Consider the following 18,677-nt stretch of genomic DNA (forward strand, 5'->3'; position numbering starts at 1 on the left):
GTCTATGGTGTTTGTTGCTCATATTTCTCTCATCTCATGTGGAGCTGCATCTTTGTTTGTCTGGAGTATCACAACCAGAGTCCAGTTAATATGACACGCTTTACACGTCTACTTCACATAGTCCACCCCATAGAACACCGTGGTAGAGTTAGGGCTTGAAAAGAAGTGGTTCGTACGACATGTCGAGCGAAAAGCTGCATGAAGAGAAGATATCATAGTGCTGCACTTGGTTGCTCGCGTGAAAAGTGACAGAAATAGTTGTGCCATGAATGGAAAAAGAGAACTAGAGAAAAAGTTCATGCTCCTTTCTCACCTCCACGCAGCTCAATATCGTTTTTTGGGAAAGTTGTAGAAATCGTCGGACGCAGATTTGATCATGTGACGAGCCCTTCTGAAGGAGTATGCTGGCCCCTTCAGTGTCACCACTACCTCCACATTGATCAAAACTCTGTGTCTGACACCAGGATAACAGCTATTAATGTTAAAGACTGGTTTGAATGTTACTGTTGGGAAGATTTAAACGTTAGAGAGAGATTATTTTGATGGATTATATAAAGCATCATCATGTTTGTCTGTGGGCTACCTCTGACCACCGTCCCCTCCCTGCCACATGGTTGCTTGTTGGCAGTTTGACCCCTCCTATATGTAATCCGAGGTGGCGTCAGTTTATAAAGACTTGGGAGATTTGTTTGCGCTTGAGAGATCAACTGAGCAAAATCATCTTTCGTCCACTCTGTGTCACACCCGGTGACGTGTCGTCGTGATCCATGTTGTCCGTCACAAATTAAGAAATGCTGACAGGAAGGAGGCCTTAACATTTTCGCTTCCAAAGACACACAAAATGTTTACTGTTGTGGACACAAACGTCTCAGTGGTCTTAAAGCTTATCAGGTGCTGCACTGTTCACAGTTTGTATGTACATGAATTGTTGGAAAGTCTAAACTTAAACTCCATCAGGGCCTTTTGACAGCACTTGGCAGGTAGAAAACAGATCGTCCTACTATGCTCCTTCTTTTATGCACGATGTGAAACGAGAAGTCAGTCAAGAAGATACAGAGTGATACGATTGAAAGCTCCAGAGATTGTTTTTATCATCTGACTGTAGGATGAAGACATGTCAGTCCTCAGTGTCCCTTTTAAAAAGCAAAATATCAAATATATATCAGACATCTGCTGAAATTAAATTGAATTGGCTGGTGAAATTGTTGTCAACAACAGAGGTTTTATACTTCTCAAGTGTTTTTTCTTTTGTTAATCTTAAAGGACCATACCAGTAGAGATGTTCCGATACCATTTTTTTCCTTCCCAATACCGATTCCGATACCTGAACTTACGATATTGGCCGATTCCGAATACCGATCCAAGAAGAATGTATAGATAAATTGCAAATTGATTTACGGCTAAACAAGTGGATTTTTTTCCCTGGTTTAATAAATTATGGTATCGGATCAGTGCATAAACTGGCAGAATTTTGGGCAGTATCGGACGCATTTCCAATACTGGTATCGGTATTGGAACACCTCTACATGCCTTTTTTGTTTTTTTTGTGCGTTTTAGCCATTTACTACAGATCTTATATACTTCACATAACTCTACACAGTGAAAGCAGCCATACTGTTCACTTTTCCAGATGTCTGCAGAACAGAGAGCCTTAGCCGCCTGCTGGAAATATGCATCGGAAATAGTTGGATGTCAGTAGATTTAACCATTTCTTCCTGAAACAGATGTTTCTGCATTAACGCTGTGCTGCTCTCCAGCTGTTAATAACGGAGTCAGACACCGCTTAAAGTGACAGGCGATGATCTAAATCTGATTTATTGAAAGTTGATATGCAGAGCGTCTATGGGAGGAAAAGCTTTATTAACAAGTGTAAATGGATATTTTTCTAAAAATCTGTGCAAAGTGTCATAGCGTTTGATTTTTTGTTCGACACTGAAGGAAAGCATGGAAACAGAAGATGAGTTTTGACCGTTTTTGTTTATAGTTCTAACGTTAAATGGGACGACAGTCGATGAATAACAAGAGGCGCGTTTGTTTTTTATAAAAGCACGAAAACAGGAGGAACTGCTGTAAATGTGGGACTTAACCGCTGTGAAATGGCTCATCAGACGCCGTTGCTGCTCCCACTGTTAGACTAAGACTAAATAGTTTGCGACAGAATCTAATGTATTAATGTAACTCAGTTAAGGCTGACCAAGCGCAGCGCAGTGTGTGTTTTTGTTGTTCAGTGTATAAACTCACCCTTGGACGTAGCTTTTATAGCTTCATCACATGTTAACAGTCAGTCAAGGACATCAGTCATTCACAACAAATGTTCATATCAGCTTGAGAAATAAGCAGTTGAACTGAAATCTATTCTGGGATACACATTGAAATGTCTTAACGCCTGTTGAAGGATGTCCTTTATTTTTTAAAAAGGTGTTTAATTTGTTAACAGTTTTGTTATAGTTACCTGAACTGTGTTTTTTTTTGTCCAACATCTTGACTTTTCACCCACGCCTATTTCTCTAACTGTTCAGTTTTTGTTCTGAAAGTTAAAGTTGTTTTTTTTAAATACTGATCATTTTGTTCTTTTTTTGTGATTGATTTGACACTTTAAATAACTCTTGAACTGCTGTTTTGCTTTTTTAAAAATTGCATATTTGTCTGTCAATTGGAATGAAGTGATTGGGATTATTGGGATTGATCTGGTTACAGGGTATCCATCTATTGAATGGACGGGATGATTTTACATTATGCAAAAAAGCTTGAATTAAACTAGCAATTGTACAGCAATTAAAATGCTTATTACGTTAAAACGTTGTATTGTCCTATTTACAACATGTACATACAAACAGCAGATTTAGAAATACAGGCAAACTAACCCATTTTTAAAAATAATTTATTGGTCTTTTATGTACAAGGAAAAAAAATGAAGTAGAAAAACCAAACATGAGTAGAAAAGGCAAATGTACAAGAGAGGATCTTTACACTGCATTGAGGATGTTTGCTGCTGCCGCCCCCCAGAAATAAAACTTTATACTCTGAGTCAGGAAACAGGAAAAACTTTTAAACTGTACACGGGAGGGAGGAAGGAAGGGAGGGAGCGATGTCCACCTCCGAGTGAACGTGACACCCGAGTACCACGAGACACACGTTAGAGAAGGAAACCAGAAAAGATCTGCAATATTCATTTCCGTAGGAAATTGTCTCGTATGCCGTCAGCATTAGTTTTGAGCATCGATGGTTAGGTTTCTGATGAGAGGGATGGGGTAAGGGTGTTTTTTGTCCCCCCCCATGCATAATGAGTCAAGCACTCGATCAAAGCAACCGGTTAAAACAGAAGGCCTCTGGACGTAAAGTCTTTGGTTCGTCATGTTACCATTTTTCAAGTCAAGTAAAGCTTACAGCGGAGCAGCGGAGTGTGGCTGTAGGCTTTGTTCAGAGTGGACACGGGGCCCACTGGAACGAGATTTATGTTGAGTGACGACAGTACATCATTTTGCCCTTTTTCGTGAATAGTGAGTGTTCTTACAATACAGGCAATTCATAAAAACAGAAGAATCTAAATTTCAACAGTTTTTTTTAAACAGATAACCACACACCGGCTCGTCTCGTTCACACCGACAAGAGAGCAAATCTATAAAATATGATTTGGTCTATCATGACAAGTAAAAGCTGGGGGAAAAAGAAGTAGTGAACATTAAAAAAATAAAGCTGAGTAACATTTCAATACATTGCACAATATAATACTGACATAATGTGTGATGAACCTTTTAGTGCTTGCGGTAGAGAGCCAATACACGACTTTGATTAACTAAAGGGGGAGGGGGAAAGTTTATCAGTCATAAAATACAATTGAGCATCAATTCAGTAATTACCACTCAGCTATAATTGCCAATAAATAATAATAATAATGAGGACTAATACTATAAAAATCAATATGCATGTGATGAAAGTCACCAAACATGTCGACACGTTCTCAATACGATGTGGTATGCGCGTTCAGAAATCCACACAGAAGCACACAAAATCGGCCTCAAGAGGTTCAGGGATGTGATATGCTTATTGGACGAAATATTAGGTCCTCATCAGAAGATGAGGGTCAAATTACATATCTTCTTATTACACAGCCAAATACAACGACAAAATCAATCTCATCCTCACTTTAAAAATGATACCGACGGGTCACTGTTAACACTACTGATGATGGAATCAAATGATGCTCTTTCAACAAGTGATAGGTACAAAATCTACAGAGTATTATTAACAATCTGCCTCGCTGATGATGGGAAACACATTTAGAATCTCCCGGATGGAGCCTGGAACCCAAATGTGTGTGTTTTAAAAAGCTGGATAAAGCATCATATGATTTGGTTTTTATAGCGCCTACACTGCACTACGGCACGGCCTTAAATCTGCTCACCTCGGCGAAGGCTTAACACTGATCTGCTTGTTGTCTAAAATCTGGACCACATGAAGAAGATCAGACGGGCTGATTCTGGCTCAGACTCCCCTTCAGCAAAGTCGGGGCGTTGCTGCATGAAAGAAAAATACATGAACAGAGGTACTGTTGATCAGTGGTAAGAAACTAGTCTGCACTCGCAACAGTGGATTCTTCTCAGAGATCGTTTTCTTAGAAATCTTAAGGTCGTTCTCAAGAATTACATAGAATTCATACCATTTTTTTGTGTTTTTTTTTTACAAGGAGACTCAAGGGGACAAGGTGTAATTGATAGAAAAATAATGTTATCTTGTACACGTACATTATTGAAAAAGGTATCACAAAATATTTTTAAATCATATGAGGTATGAAAGTATGAAAGACCTCTGCACACTGCACTGTAGGCTCAGACACACTTCAGTGCATCCTGTAAATGGTTCGTGACTTAGATAGCTTTGTTCTACATTTTGCTTAGCAATGTAGCGTGATGCTGATGCACATACACTCTCGTCTTTGAACCGATTCTTGCATTAAACCAAAAAGGAAACAATGGAGGTTTTTGTCTGGACAGTGAAAAAAAAAAAAAAAAAAACACATTTCAAAGTCTCCAGTTGCGCTTGAACGAGGTGCCAAACAAAAAGTTACGCACACGAAACATCTGTCTTGGAATAGAAACAAAGCTTTCCATGTGCTGTTCTACAGCTTCCAAACACCACAACCTGATGTAGAAATGCACAAACTGACATATAGGTGGGCTTTTGTCTAACAGCACATTTTGGTAGAATGATGCCTGTTAGAGAGGAACCATCACACTGAACCCTGTCACTGGTTGTGTGTGTCTTCATGTGTCAGTCGGGCTGTCTGTCGCTCTGTCGGTAGCTCCGTATCCACAGGGTCCACACAAAGGGCAAATCTGAAGAGTGGATAATACTGACTGAAGTAAGAACCTGCAGTAGAGGTACTTTCTATGCACACACACACATACACACACACATACACGCACACACTCACGTACACACAAAAATAAAGTATATTTCCAGTCAGTCACTGCTGCCTCCTCTCTTTCCCTCGAGTTCACAGGTTTGAGTCCGGAGGAGGCTCCAGACTTCAGGACAAGGTGCAGTCGTAGGCTCCCTCCTCGTCTCCCTGCTCCTCTGTCTGTTCAGGAGGACAGTCCTCAGAGGGGGGACGGGGGAAACCTCCCGCAGGTTCGAGGGAGGGCAGGGCCAGGCCGAGCGGAGCCGCCGCTCCTCTACTGTCCTCCGCCCGCGGTACCGCGGCACCTCCCAGCCCTTCAGGGCCGCCGAGCTTGGAGCTCTGGCTGGTGGGCTGGAAGGCCTCCGGCTGCACCTGCTCGGCCGCCGAATCCATCAGCTCCTGTAGCTGCGGCTGGATCAGGTTGAGAAATGGTTTGTAACCCTGGCTGGAAAAAGATGAAGAGGAGGAAAGGGTTAAACTGTGTATGATATTCTTCATCATTACATATCTTTTTATTTGACCAAAACGGCCAAACATCATCATGTTTGTGATCACAGCTGTCTAAACTAAACTAACCATTTTCATTCACATATATTTCCCTTTGAAAATGGCCATGCCAGTTTTTCCTCGCCAAAATTTAGTGTAAGTTTGGAGCGTTATTTAACCTCCTTTGCAACAAGCTAGTATGACATGGTTGGTACCAATGGATTCCTTAGGTTTTCTAGTTTCATATGATTGCAGTATCTTCACTCTAGCTTTAAAACTGAGCCTGAGCTACAACCTCCGAAAGATCGATTGCGTTGGCTTCCTTACATTGGCTACCTGTTGCTTTTAGAATTGTTTTTAAAATATTACTAATTACTTACAAAGCCCTGAGAGGCCTCGCCCAAAGCTATTAAGCGGATCTATTATTGCCCTATATCCCTTCCCGCACTCTGAGACCCTCGGATGCGTCATTCCTTGTGGTTCCAAAGTCCAGATTAATACACAAAGGTGATAGAACCTTTGCCGTCAGGGCACCTAGACTATGTAATGACCTTCTTGAGGGGATCAGGGCTCAGAACTCACTTTTTTAGAATTGCTTTTCTCTGTTTTTATTTATGTTTTATGACATTTTAATTGTTTTACCCTTTAGGTTTTTATGTGTTTAGTTACTGGCTTTTAGTACCTTTTATTATCCCTGTTTTAAATGTGTTCTGTTTTTATTGTAAAGCACTTTGGAACTGTGTTTTGAAAGGTGCTATATAAATAAAGATTATTATTATTATTATTAATGCATTCAAAAAATTAGAGACGTTAAAACAAATTTGCGTTATTATTGCGTTAACTTTGACAGTCCTAATTTGAGTACATAAAAAACACAATATTTTGAGCTATACCCACCAGTCAGTGGAGACCCATGTGTCGACAGCCAGTAAGCCGTTTCGAACACTCTGCACAGTCTCTTGGGGAACCTCGGGGCTGTCCAGGAAGCCGATCACCTGCTTTATGACGTTGGCGTCCCGCAGGATCAAACCAATCACGACACACCACTCCAGACAGCCCGCCTCCATGAACACATGGAGGAGATACCTGAAGGAAACAGAGAGGCACAGCTGTCAAGTACTGGCTTTTTTTTCACATTGAATTGAAGCGTGTGACCAAACACAATCTGCAGTGGGATCATGGAATGTGAGGTTTTGTGACGGTATCTCACCTGAGCTGCACCTGGGACTTGTGCGGGCCTTTGTTGGCCAGCTCCATGGAGATGTGCTCCAGCTCGGCCTGGCTCAGGCTCAGAGTGGAGGAGTTCTCATCGACCATCGTCCAATCACCGTCCACCACCGAGCTGGTCTCCGTCAAGTCTGTGGCCGAGCCGACGCTGTACTCTTCCACTAGAGGGGTGAGAAAGAGGAAGAGGAATTAGGAAGAACTAGAATTATCTCTTTGCGGTTGTATGCCTCCGCCAAGTTTCAGGTTACATCCATGTCTGTCTTAAATGTCATCACTTCATTATTCGTTTCATTATTATTATGCGTTCCTGAGATTAAAAAAAGTTGAAGTATAGTATGTCATAAAAAAACCCATTAAAAAGTCATAGTATAGTATGACATAAGAAATGTTTAAAAAAAAAAAAAGTCATAGTATGTCGTAAAAAAACTTAAAAAAGTCATAGTATAGGTGTCATAAACATAAAAATGTAAAAAAAAAAAAAAAGGTTATAGTATAGTATGTCATAAAAAATGTTGTAAAAAAAGTAAAAGTCATAACCAGGCAAGCTGCAGTTTACATTCCATGTCTGTCCAAAATGTCATCACTTTATCATTTTATCAGACATCTGTATGAAATTGTTGGTCAGGGATGAGCTGTTGGAGTCTCATTACCTTTGTTGGTGAGCAGGGACAGGAACGCATCGTGTGTCTGTGGTGAGTGTTGGGTGGAGTGAGCAGACGAGGCCGTGTCCATGTCTTTGGGCCTCTGGCCGAGCCCGTCCAGCCAGGTGAGGTTAGTTGCGGAAGCTGCCTGAGGGGGCGCCGTGTCCATGTCGCTGTTCAGCAGGCTGTCAGCTGACTGCGATTTCAACAGCCGCGTACCCAGCACTTAAGAGTAACAACAAAAAACACCACAGAGTATTGGGATAGAGCCAAAGGTATTACGAACTGGGGCAGCAGAGACCCCATGTTCACACGTTAATGTTAATAATGTACTTATGCCTGAATCCTGTGTCACTCACCTGTGCGACACCGTCCGTTCTTCAGCGGCGAGCTGATGCTTCCCACGGGAATAACGGGGAAGGGCCAGAGAAAGTCCTTATGGAGTCTCTTCAACGCAGAAACAAAATCCTCGACGCGGGCCACGCGGTTTCGTTCGCGACACAGCCAGCCGATGAGTTCGAAGCCCAGCTGTGCGGAGAAGCAACCCAGGTCGCGAAGGCGGACCTGCTCCAGGAGGTGGCGGGCGTGGCGCCAGAGCATCATGTCAATATACATGTTCTCTGCGCACTCCCCATCCCGACTGAAGGAGAGATAGAGAAAGAAGATGAGGAAACATTTAGAGGTTACAGTGAGGACATTTTGAACAAAATGTACTAGTTCTCACAATCTACGTTAAGCCGAATTCACACCAGGCAGCGGCGAAGTGCAGCTCGCCTCAATATTTATATATTTCTGCGGCCGGGAGGCGTATTCATGTGTTTCAGGTGGGAAGATATTCTTTGTAACATAGGTCAACATGTCACCGGAGTCACAGGATCTGTTTACTGAAAGGCTGCGGGTACTGTCTGGCTGCACTTTGCAACTTTTGTTTGGCCGCAGTTCGCTGAGGTCGGGAGTGGCCGCCGCAGCTTTTCATAGACATTGCATGGTAGCTCGCCACAGGCCGCACTTCGCCACTGCTCTGGTGTGAATTCGGCGTAACTGCATGTGTGTGTGTGTGTGCATGTCCATACCCCTTAGAGGTTCCAGTGGGCATACTGAAGGTTTTCTGCAGGTTGAACTTGCCCGTAGCGATGGTGTCTGCCGACTGCGACAAACTGATGCTGCGATTTCTGAAGAACTCAAAGCCGCCAGTTGAGGTGGGTTCCTAAAGACAAGAGATATACAGCTCATGTTTACAGGTTTACAATGTTTGTGGCTGCAAAGCATGATGGGGGGGATTCAGATTTGCCACCTTCATTTGCGTGAAGACCTGATTACCTATAGAAAAAAAAGTGGCGAGTAAAGGAAATAAATATTTGTCGAGGTAATTTGAAGTTCTTTACCTGAGTGGTGGGTGTTGGGGGCGGAGTGTCCATCTCCCCAGAGCCGATGGCTTTGAGGAATCGGATCATGTGCCGGCAGAGGTCCCACTTGCCCTGCTCGAGCGCCGTGTTGAAGAGTAGCGTGGCGTGTTGTCTGCTCACTGCTGGAACCTCCATGTTCTTTTACGGAGAGGGACGGAGCACATGAACGAGACGGAGAAAGATTTTATGATATCATGACACTCAAAACATATTATTCAGTAATGCACAACGATTTTATCTGTGGTAGGACTATGAATGAGATTGTCCTAGGCTGAAATTGTAGTGCATGTAGTGTCAGTGTGTGACTACCTGCAGTATAATGAGATAGGAGGCTGCTGTGTCCAGGTCTTGAGCCATGAGACACTCCTCAAACAGATCTTTGGGGTTTCCCACAGCGGCAAACAGGTAGTTCCACAGGGCGTACTCCGTCTTCCTGGCGCAGTGGACGATGGTCTGGAGGAAGAGGGGGAACTCGGTGATGAACTTGGCCACGGTGGGCAGCAGAGGGTCGGGGATGGGCTCCCGCGACGTCGCCTCTTCTTCCAGCACGACGTGCACCATCAGCTCCATGACATGGGGGAAGTAGGGCAGGGAGGCACACGACTGAGCCAGCATCAGAGCCTGTGGGGAGAGGGAACATTGAGGAATATCACCACCACTCTTTCACTAAGCTGAGGCCGGTGACACAGGAGGCTCCACGTACCTGTTCACCCAGGTTGCGAACCAGCAGCTGCCTCAGGATGTGATGGAGGTAGATCTGGGAGGTCCTCTCTACGGTGCAGTAGGGGAACAGCGCCTCCAGCGGCTCGGAGGATCCCTGCAGCCCGTCGTAGAGCACGGTCTCGTTGGACGCCCCCAGCACCAGGGCGTCCTCGAACAGCACGGCCAGAGGGTAGATGTTGATGTGGAAAGGCAGCATGATGCGTCTGGAGAGGAAGGAGTGGGGCTTGCGATGGTCTCGGGGAAACAGCGGCAGCCAGACTTTCATGCCCGCCTCGCCGCAGGACAGCCACAAGGCCTCCAGCAGGTGGCGTTTCTTCCTGTTGGAGCGAGAGGTTGTCCACACATTCTCCACACACTGGGCCAGCACCACCGGAGGACAGAATGGTAGCTATGGGGAGAAAGAAAAAGGGTTTTAGGGATTTAATAACAAAAATGTAACACAACATGCTGCTTAAAGATTGTAGGAGACTCACCTTAAAGATTATAACTAACTCCAACGGTCACATTAGCTTTCAGAAAGTGCTGATTACTGCTTAACCATCACTTGCTTTTTAGTCAAACAGAGGATTTAACAATGTTTGAGATGAGCCAGTGAAATGACAAACTACAGATCTGATAAAACCAGCACCTCAACTAAAGATCATCTAGGCCAGCATCAATATCACCTGCCATAAGCTACTGAACATTGAATGCACCAGTGATATAGCACATTTTCCTGCATTTTGTTGTAGCAAGCACAGGAAAAAAACAAGTTTTTGAAGCACTGGTGCACAAACTACAAGTGTCACTTAAGACCACGTGACATCAATGCATTTCTTATTGTTTAGCCTCACCAGCTTCTTGTTGTTGGCGGGCGTCTCCTTCTCTCGTACCTGCGGTCCTGACCGGTCCCTCTGCAGCATGATCAACTGGCCAGCCAGATTCAACATGATGCTCTCTGCCATGCAGGCCTGAGTTGGACACACACACACACACATAAAACATGAATACACCTATAGAGACAGTATAGGTCAGTGTGTGTGTGTGTGTGTGTTACAGTGTTACCTGCTGCGGGGCTTTCAATGTGATGCCAGTCTCTGTGCGCACAGAGGTGAGTGTGACGGAGACCACGAGAGCGGGGTGAGGGATGTAGCGAGACATTGACACCTCCTGCAACAACTCCACGCTGGCTGTCGGGTGCGGACTGGAACATCAAATAGAGGTTTACACATATATCATGACTTCCAGGTAAAAACACAAATGCACTAAAAAGACTTGGAGGACTTTAAGGTATTTGAAAAAGCTTTCAGTATGAGAGGCGACATCATTTGACTGCTAAGCAGAGTCTCATTTTCTTTGAAGGTCTAATGCAGTCAATGCTGGCGAACAACTCGATGCATCTTACTTACATATTTTATTCAGGTAGCTTCCTTGATTCAATTTATTCAATGTACCTGGCTGGAAATGAAAGGTCACTAAAAATACTGAAGTAAGCAGAAATCTTTATAATTCTGATAAAGTTTAAAGAGGATGGCCAAACACTGTTCATGAAAAACAGTAGGCCTCGTGCAAGAAACACTCGCACGAGGAGATTAAGTGGTTTGTACGAGTGATCGAACTTGTCGTATTCACCAGTTTTCTCGTATCTTGAATTTTCTCTTCGGTACAAACACAATTTACGAGTGGTCCAGATCTGTCGTTGGAGTCGTGCAGTTAGTCCGCTGTTATTCAAACCAAAGTTTTTCACTAATGGATTTTATATTTCATGAGTTTGAAAATCCATTATAAATTCAGAATTATGTTGACATTATCCTGTTTGAGTCTGCAATTCGAATTATAATATAATACTAAATGTATTCATATAGCCTATACAATATCATCATTAATGTAAATTGGGCATTGATGCTATTGTATAACAACTGCAAAACGACTTCAATTATGCACTAATTGAAGGTTCATTTGTCTCTGTATAGAAAGTAATAAGGTCAACAGGTGTAACCAGGCGCGTCATGGCCGATTTACGTCTTTTGGATGCAGGTCAAGCTCTTGGAAGAGAGCGTGCTGCTGTATTGGCAGAAGACAGATGAATGGGGCAGGATGCGTAGCCTTATACGGTATCATTGGGGGGTTGATTATGCAGCATTAGGTGGCATTCATCATGTTTACGCAGGTCATTTACACGGTTATCTGACATTAGGAGCGTTTGCTGAATCTGGAATGGCACACTCATAAGAGTACGAAAACGTTCTTGCATGAGGCCCGATGTCTGCTCTCGACAGAAGTAACGGATGCAACGCTGAGGCCCAGCTCTGTCATGTGATGGGTTTTAGGTCTTCTACTAAAAGCCTCTTTTCCCAAGGGAAAATGTGGCTGAGTAACACTATTACCTAACACTATTATGACTACTGGTGCCAGGGATTTCCCTGGTACTGGAGTGTGTGAAAGGAAGTAAGTGTGCTAAATGTAGAGAACGGTATCCAGTCTATCCAGAGAATTTTGACCAATCCTCACTTTGACAAAAACTGTTCCCAAAAAAGGCCTGTGCAGAATGCAAACAAATGAGATTATCCTGGGAAAAGATGAATGTCAGATATGCCATAGTGAGTGCTAATGGAGTTCTGAAGTTAAGGTTCTAATGTGTGCACACAGGAGCTCACCTGTCATTCCTCCTCTCTATGCTATAGAGGCAGATGGAGCAGTCGGCTCTGAACAGGATGATCATATCTCTGAAGACGTTAAGCAGCAGAGTGTCTGAGTGCAGCTTAGTGACGGATGCGAAGGCGTTGTCTAGGTTGGAGGAGCGTTGATAGAGCCTCAACTAGTGTCAACAGAGGGAGAGCAGAGGGGAAACGTCACAACTAGAATCACGATAAATGGAAAGAAATCGTCGAATACAAACAATAAGTGGTGCTTCAGTCTCACCTGCTCCTGCTGGTCTATAAAATTGTAACAGGCCACCACCACAAAGTCCTTCCACCAGGCCAGACCTCCCGTCACCGTCATGTTCTGCTCCTACACAGAAATGCAAACACACATAAACGTTACCTTAAAATACTCTAAACCACATTTGAATGCTATTTTTTTATATTATTTGAAGTTATTTCTGGCAGAAAAAGTGGAGATATTTAATGACAAAATAAAAACACTACTTTCACAGTCACCAGTTGTTTATTCGTAATTGTACTGAAGCCATTTAGAGAGGGTTTCATCTTATCATTTATCGTCCAGTCTACAATGTCACATATACCTGAGTGATGTTTCCAAACAGCTTCCATTTCCTTGTGAATAAGGAGTAGTGTGCAAAGCCCCGCCTCCCTGCTACAGCCATGCACTGGCCTGCTGTGTCTATGGCTGCAAACTGCACACACACAAACACATCCATAAGGCAAACAATACAACATATTGACACAGAATACACACACTCCAACAAAACTGAACACAGTTTTATCAACATTTTTATTGACCACCGGTATACTGACATATTGACAAGTCAAGTTTGTTTGTGAAGCCATTTGTCATAAAAGAAATGAGCTTTATAGGCTCACAATAGCTGCTATTTCCACCCCGAGCTCTCCGAGAAGAGAAAGACAAATTATTTTACTATGATTCATATATAGATTTTTTTTTCTCACTCCCACACCTTGTATAACAATAATTATGCTTATGTCAACACACTTGTGAACACAGCGAAATTAGTTTGCTTTGTAAACATTACTGCTTTATAGACTCAGGGATTATGGCAGTTTTTCTAGTGTCAGCACATATGTAGCCTTACTATAACCTATTGTTAGAAACTGTTAATGGCACAATGATGATAATACTATGTGTCCCACACATACACATCACATCGAAATACCAGAAAGTTGAATATACTCATGGGAGACAATTTCAAAGACGATTTAATACACGTTTCTGTGACTAACAACTGTCCTGACATTTGACCTAGAGGACCTGGAGGCAAGATTACAAACACGCCCGTTCCCACACTTACCCGTATAGGCCAGTTGCTCTCAAGGTATGTGCTGTGAATCTAGAGGAATACAAAAACATCATGAGAAATACAAGACAATCAACTATACTTCATATCTATTGAACTATAAACACACAGGCAAGATCACGGTTGAATAAAGCTCCCTGGTGACGTGACTGGTATTAGCATTATTAGCTGTTAACAGTATTTACTGATTCATGAGGTTCTCCCATTTCTTGTTTGTCTTTTATGATCCAGTAACGACTATTAAGCACATGGAGTTGAGCTCAAGGTGGTTTTCATTCATTGCAGCTCAGCTCTGTCTCATATTGAAGTAAACAATTGGTCATTTTGTCATAAAAGCACCAAATTTGGTAGAGGTTTTGATAGATATATTGAGAACAAAACTGGATATTGGACCATCCCAAACTCGCACCTTGGTGGCCGTGAAAGCCGTTTTTCAATATGGCCACCAGCAGTTGGTCAAACGTTCCTATCCCATTGGATCCACATTGAAATAACGGACATAATTTAGACTCTAGTAACCCTGAGAACCAAATCAAATACTCACTCACAATTCTATGGTTACTTTTACAAAGTATTTGGTCATTTCATTTTGGGAAATGGCTGCAATGGTCATCAGAATGCTAAACTGCCCAATATCCATATGTCTTCTAAATATAGTAAGCTATATGTGTACCAAATGTGGCGCTTTTATCACAAAATGAATAACGGGTTTGCTATGCTGCCATAATATAATGGATTAATCGTTTAGCTGAAATGCCAAAATTTGATGGTTCCTGCTTTTCAAATCAGATAATGTGAATTAAATTGAATATTTTGGGGTTTTGGACTGTTGTTTGGACAAAATAAGACATCTGATGACATCGCCATGCGCTGTAGGAAATTTTGATGGGTATTTTTTACTGTCATGAAGACAAATGAATAATAATAGAATGAAAAAAGAATTGGCAGATTAATTAAGAGTGAAAATAATCGCGGCCCTAAAAGCCTCTGTTGCTGATTGTACAGGATGAGCCTGAGGCTGCAGTGAAATATGATATGCTACCACCAAGTAATATTTCATAACTCTTGTCCCCGTTGCATAAATTCCCCCCCTAACCAGGTGTGATGACTGCGCATCCTTACCTGGACCACGTGCCAGTGCTTGTGTCCCAGTAAAGTGCTGAGTCCCTGAGAGAGAGAGGAGTCGGGGTTGGGGGGGTGGTGCAGCGGGCTGCTGCCGTCGTGCGGGTGCAAGTGTGTGTGCGGGTGTGTGTCGGAGGTGCTGTTGACCTGCGATGGGTCACCGCAGGTCAGGTAGAGGCGGTCTTCACCGTGGAGCAACACCTGCTCCTGGTTACTCTGCACAGAGGAAACAAACAGAGCGTCAATGTTTAATGTGTGTGTTTGTGCGTATGTGTGTATTCACAAAAGGGATGGTATGCGTCCTCTCACCGTGCAGGGGTTGACTGTCAGGGCGCTCTTGATGAAGTGGAACTGCAGTATGCCGGCCTGCAGGGAGGGGTGAGGAGGTGGGACCATCTCCTCCTCCTCTTCCTCCTCCTGCTGCTGCTGCTGCTGCTGCTGCTCCTCCTGCCTTCTCCTCTCCGGTTTGTAAGGGAGCACCCATAGGTGGTAACCCTCTGCTCCCCAGCTCTGGAAAGGGCAGAGTGCAAGTCAGACAGTGTGCACACAATGGTAAGAAAAATACTCTTTACATGTAACAGGTAAATGTGTAGATAAATAATTTAAACATGCACAATAAAGCATGTAATGAAGAAACGTCTCATTGGAATAGCATTAACTGTTTAAACGGCCTGCGTTACCTCTGTTCCAATAGTAAATAATGGGATTAAGTGGGTACTGAACCAAAACACTTGTGCTTTTAACTTTGCCAACTGAGTTTCTGTCATTATTTATAATAATTTCAATTTTTTTTATTGATTTCTGTAACCTTAAATCTCTTAAATACGCTTTAAAAATCAAGAGTTTTATATTCAAATGTCCTTTTTTATGTTAAAATGCAGACGGTTGGACAGTGTTAATTAAATATACTTACCATAGAGCTGATTTTAATGGGGTCCTTCTTGGTACCATCAGAACGATACCTGAGGGGAGGACACAAAAGATATAAAAAGCATGAAAAATTATATGAATCTGCATGAAGTGTGTACTAGTGCATTTGTGTGTGTGTGTGTGTGTGTGTGTGTGTGTGTGTGTGTGTGTGTGTGTGTGTGTGTGTGTGTCCACCTACGCAAAGTCCTCTCCCAGAGTGCAGATGAGGTGAGCTCCAAAGACACTCCACAGTGATAGGCCACCGCACTCCCATGTAACCATGGCAACGCTGTAGTCAGGTGACCAGCGGATCAGCTTGACTGGGCCCGTCTTGTTGTAGATGTCTGTTATAAGGGTTCAGAAAGGTTTAGTTAATACTGTAGTTGCATGTTAAAAAATACTAATGATTTTGCAAATGGTGCGATGGAAGTATTTAAGACGTATTTTCTCATATTTGCCACCGGATCAAATGTATTTAATGTTTATTTAATCTGGCAGTCTCATTGAGATTAAGATCTCTTTTCCAAGAGAGACCTGAGAACATTCACAGGAACACAACCAACAAAACAGAAACAACACAACTACATAATATTAGAAGAATATTTTTGAATACTGTCTTCCACATTGAGCAGTGTTTGGTCTTTTACCAGCTCTGATTGACAGAGATTGATATTACAGAGTGATATTATGATTTGATGAAAACTCAGGCAGTAGCTGAGCAAAGTGCTGTGAAATGCAGTCATACACCTAGCTACAAAATAACCTGTTGTTTTTTTCCACATGAATCACAGCTCTCTAGAGCATGCCTTTCAGATAAAAACTAACCCACACAAGATGTTTTTGGACTGAAGAATTAAAGAAAATGTAGCAGAGATCATCCCTATTGGAGTATGCCACTTGTGTTTTGTTTTTTTAAGCACTGAAGGCCATCGTGTGTGCGACATAATAATCCTGTGTATTGTCTTGGACTGCTTGAGACAATGCCAGGTGTTCAAATATTACTGATAAGGCTTTCATTGTACAGAGAGCAGAGAAACTAGGGTGTCTTTAAAGACCTTTTCAATAACACATAGAATGCATTTTAATTTGAACTGTTACACAATCATTCTGGCCAATGTATAAAATAGGAATGGAAAACCAGTAGGGGCGATATCACCTTGAATTATCAATTATTATATCACCTTTTTCAGTTCTTTCCAGCAGTATATAACAATCCCTAATGATGTAATCAATTAAATCAATGCAACCTGGATAAGCAGCACAAAATGGATAGATGGAATAACCAATTAAAATGTATTGATTCTACTAAAATCAACACTTTAACACTTGCAACAATGAGCTTCCCAGCAACTGTAGCTACAATTTACAATAACATTTTATAACAAACATTACTGCATACAGCAGGCAAAAGAAAATATTTAAGACTTTTTTTATTTAAATTTAAGACTCTTTAATGCCTTCTAAGAAGGTTTTTGAGGAAATTAAATTCAGTTTTTCAGACCTGCACATACCCTAGAGACAGATTCATTGTTGGAATAGTGATAGGCCTTAATGGCAGCTCCCCCACTAGGGGGAGCTATGGCTTTAGATCTCATTACAGGAGTCTAAATACAGATGTGACCTGAGGGGAAATACAGGCATGTGTACCCAAGAGAGAGAGACAGCTGAAGGAATGCAAGTTATCTCAAGGAGGAATTTGTGCCGGGGTGTGACACAGAGAGAGACAAAGAGAAGAGAGACATGAAAGAAGGAGACAGAGACAAAGAGAGAGAGAGATGGGGAGCAAACAGTATGTTGTGATACCTGGGTAGTGTTTCGGGGTGAGCTCCAGTTTGTGGGAGAGCTGCATGGATCCTGTCGTGGTGTCTATCATGTACACCAGCACCGAGCCGCTGTAAGGAAAACAACACACACACTTTTTTAAAAGCCATAATTTATGCCTGGAGGACAGAAACAGCTACTACAAGGGTCAGAGAGCTGCCTCGGTGACCTGTGGCTGTAATTTGGAGCAGAGCCTCCGAGCTACAAACACAGGCACATACCTCTGTACCGATAACACAATCAAGGTCATTATTTGATTTGTGTTAAATGATTCTTCACAGAGGCTTTGATCTAATGTTATTAGTTGCTGCATAGTTAACCTCTTGCTCATTCAGTGGTAAAAAATCACAGCGATCTACATCAGAGTAACAAGCGCATTTATCTGGAAGGGCGTTTTCAAAGGTGTATTCACATAATGTTCAAAAGACTCACCTTGTACAGTGAGACAGTCTAATTGCAGGCTCTATGTTCTCTATTTATTTGCCAAGGACTGTTTGGGCAATAATTACTGTACATAATGAACTGAACCGCTGTGTGTGCCCATGTTGTCTCAGTGAGGTACAAAACACAGAAAAAAGATGAAGGAGACAAGGGTTGTAACGGTATACTGTGTCTATATGAAAGGTGACGGCTATCATACCCTATACATTTGCTTATCTACTGTATTGAAAGTAACTGACATAAGTGAGTGAGAGTGCGAGCAACGGTCTGCTATAAAGAAATTACAGACCGTAGAACGCTGTGACTGACCAATCAGAATCGAGTATTCAACAAAGCCGTGCAATAATTATTAATAATCAAAGGACATTATTTAAAAAGCTCACAGCTGATGTTATATTTAATTTAGTAGTTAATTACATGTTATAGTGCTACTAAAATGCTAACTAACATGTTTTAGTTAAATAAGATATGATAGTTACATGCTATTATTTTTATCAGGTTTATAATTCTGTTAAGGGTCATTG

At 42.3% G+C, this 18,677-nt stretch overlaps 1 protein-coding gene across 2 annotated transcripts in view; it reads right to left on the reverse strand.

The window, feature by feature from the left end:
- Positions 1-2,540: 2,540 nt before the first annotated feature.
- Positions 2,541-18,677, reverse strand: part of ric1 (RIC1 homolog, RAB6A GEF complex partner 1) — a 44,169-nt gene continuing 28,032 nt past the window's right edge. For both annotated transcript variants that reach the window (XM_037753210.1, XM_037753211.1), the window contains 20 exons: positions 17,695-17,783; positions 16,091-16,235; positions 15,896-15,944; positions 15,292-15,492; positions 14,983-15,198; positions 13,855-13,893; positions 13,111-13,221; positions 12,786-12,875; positions 12,521-12,681; positions 10,929-11,067; positions 10,718-10,834; positions 9,865-10,272; positions 9,471-9,782; positions 9,141-9,299; positions 8,829-8,962; positions 8,115-8,395; positions 7,765-7,980; positions 7,098-7,275; positions 6,785-6,973; positions 2,541-5,846 (listed from right to left, as the gene is read on the reverse strand). In XM_037753210.1, the coding sequence (XP_037609138.1) occupies positions 5,531-5,846; positions 6,785-6,973; positions 7,098-7,275; positions 7,765-7,980; positions 8,115-8,395; positions 8,829-8,962; positions 9,141-9,299; positions 9,471-9,782; positions 9,865-10,272; positions 10,718-10,834; positions 10,929-11,067; positions 12,521-12,681; positions 12,786-12,875; positions 13,111-13,221; positions 13,855-13,893; positions 14,983-15,198; positions 15,292-15,492; positions 15,896-15,944; positions 16,091-16,235; positions 17,695-17,783 (3,550 nt within the window). In that variant the 3' untranslated portion in view covers positions 2,541-5,530. The remainder of the gene's footprint in view (positions 5,847-6,784; positions 6,974-7,097; positions 7,276-7,764; positions 7,981-8,114; positions 8,396-8,828; positions 8,963-9,140; positions 9,300-9,470; positions 9,783-9,864; positions 10,273-10,717; positions 10,835-10,928; positions 11,068-12,520; positions 12,682-12,785; positions 12,876-13,110; positions 13,222-13,854; positions 13,894-14,982; positions 15,199-15,291; positions 15,493-15,895; positions 15,945-16,090; positions 16,236-17,694; positions 17,784-18,677) is intronic.

This window comes from Sebastes umbrosus, chromosome 19, assembly GCF_015220745.1.
Source record: "Sebastes umbrosus isolate fSebUmb1 chromosome 19, fSebUmb1.pri, whole genome shotgun sequence".
NCBI lineage: Eukaryota > Metazoa > Chordata > Actinopteri > Perciformes > Sebastidae > Sebastes > Sebastes umbrosus.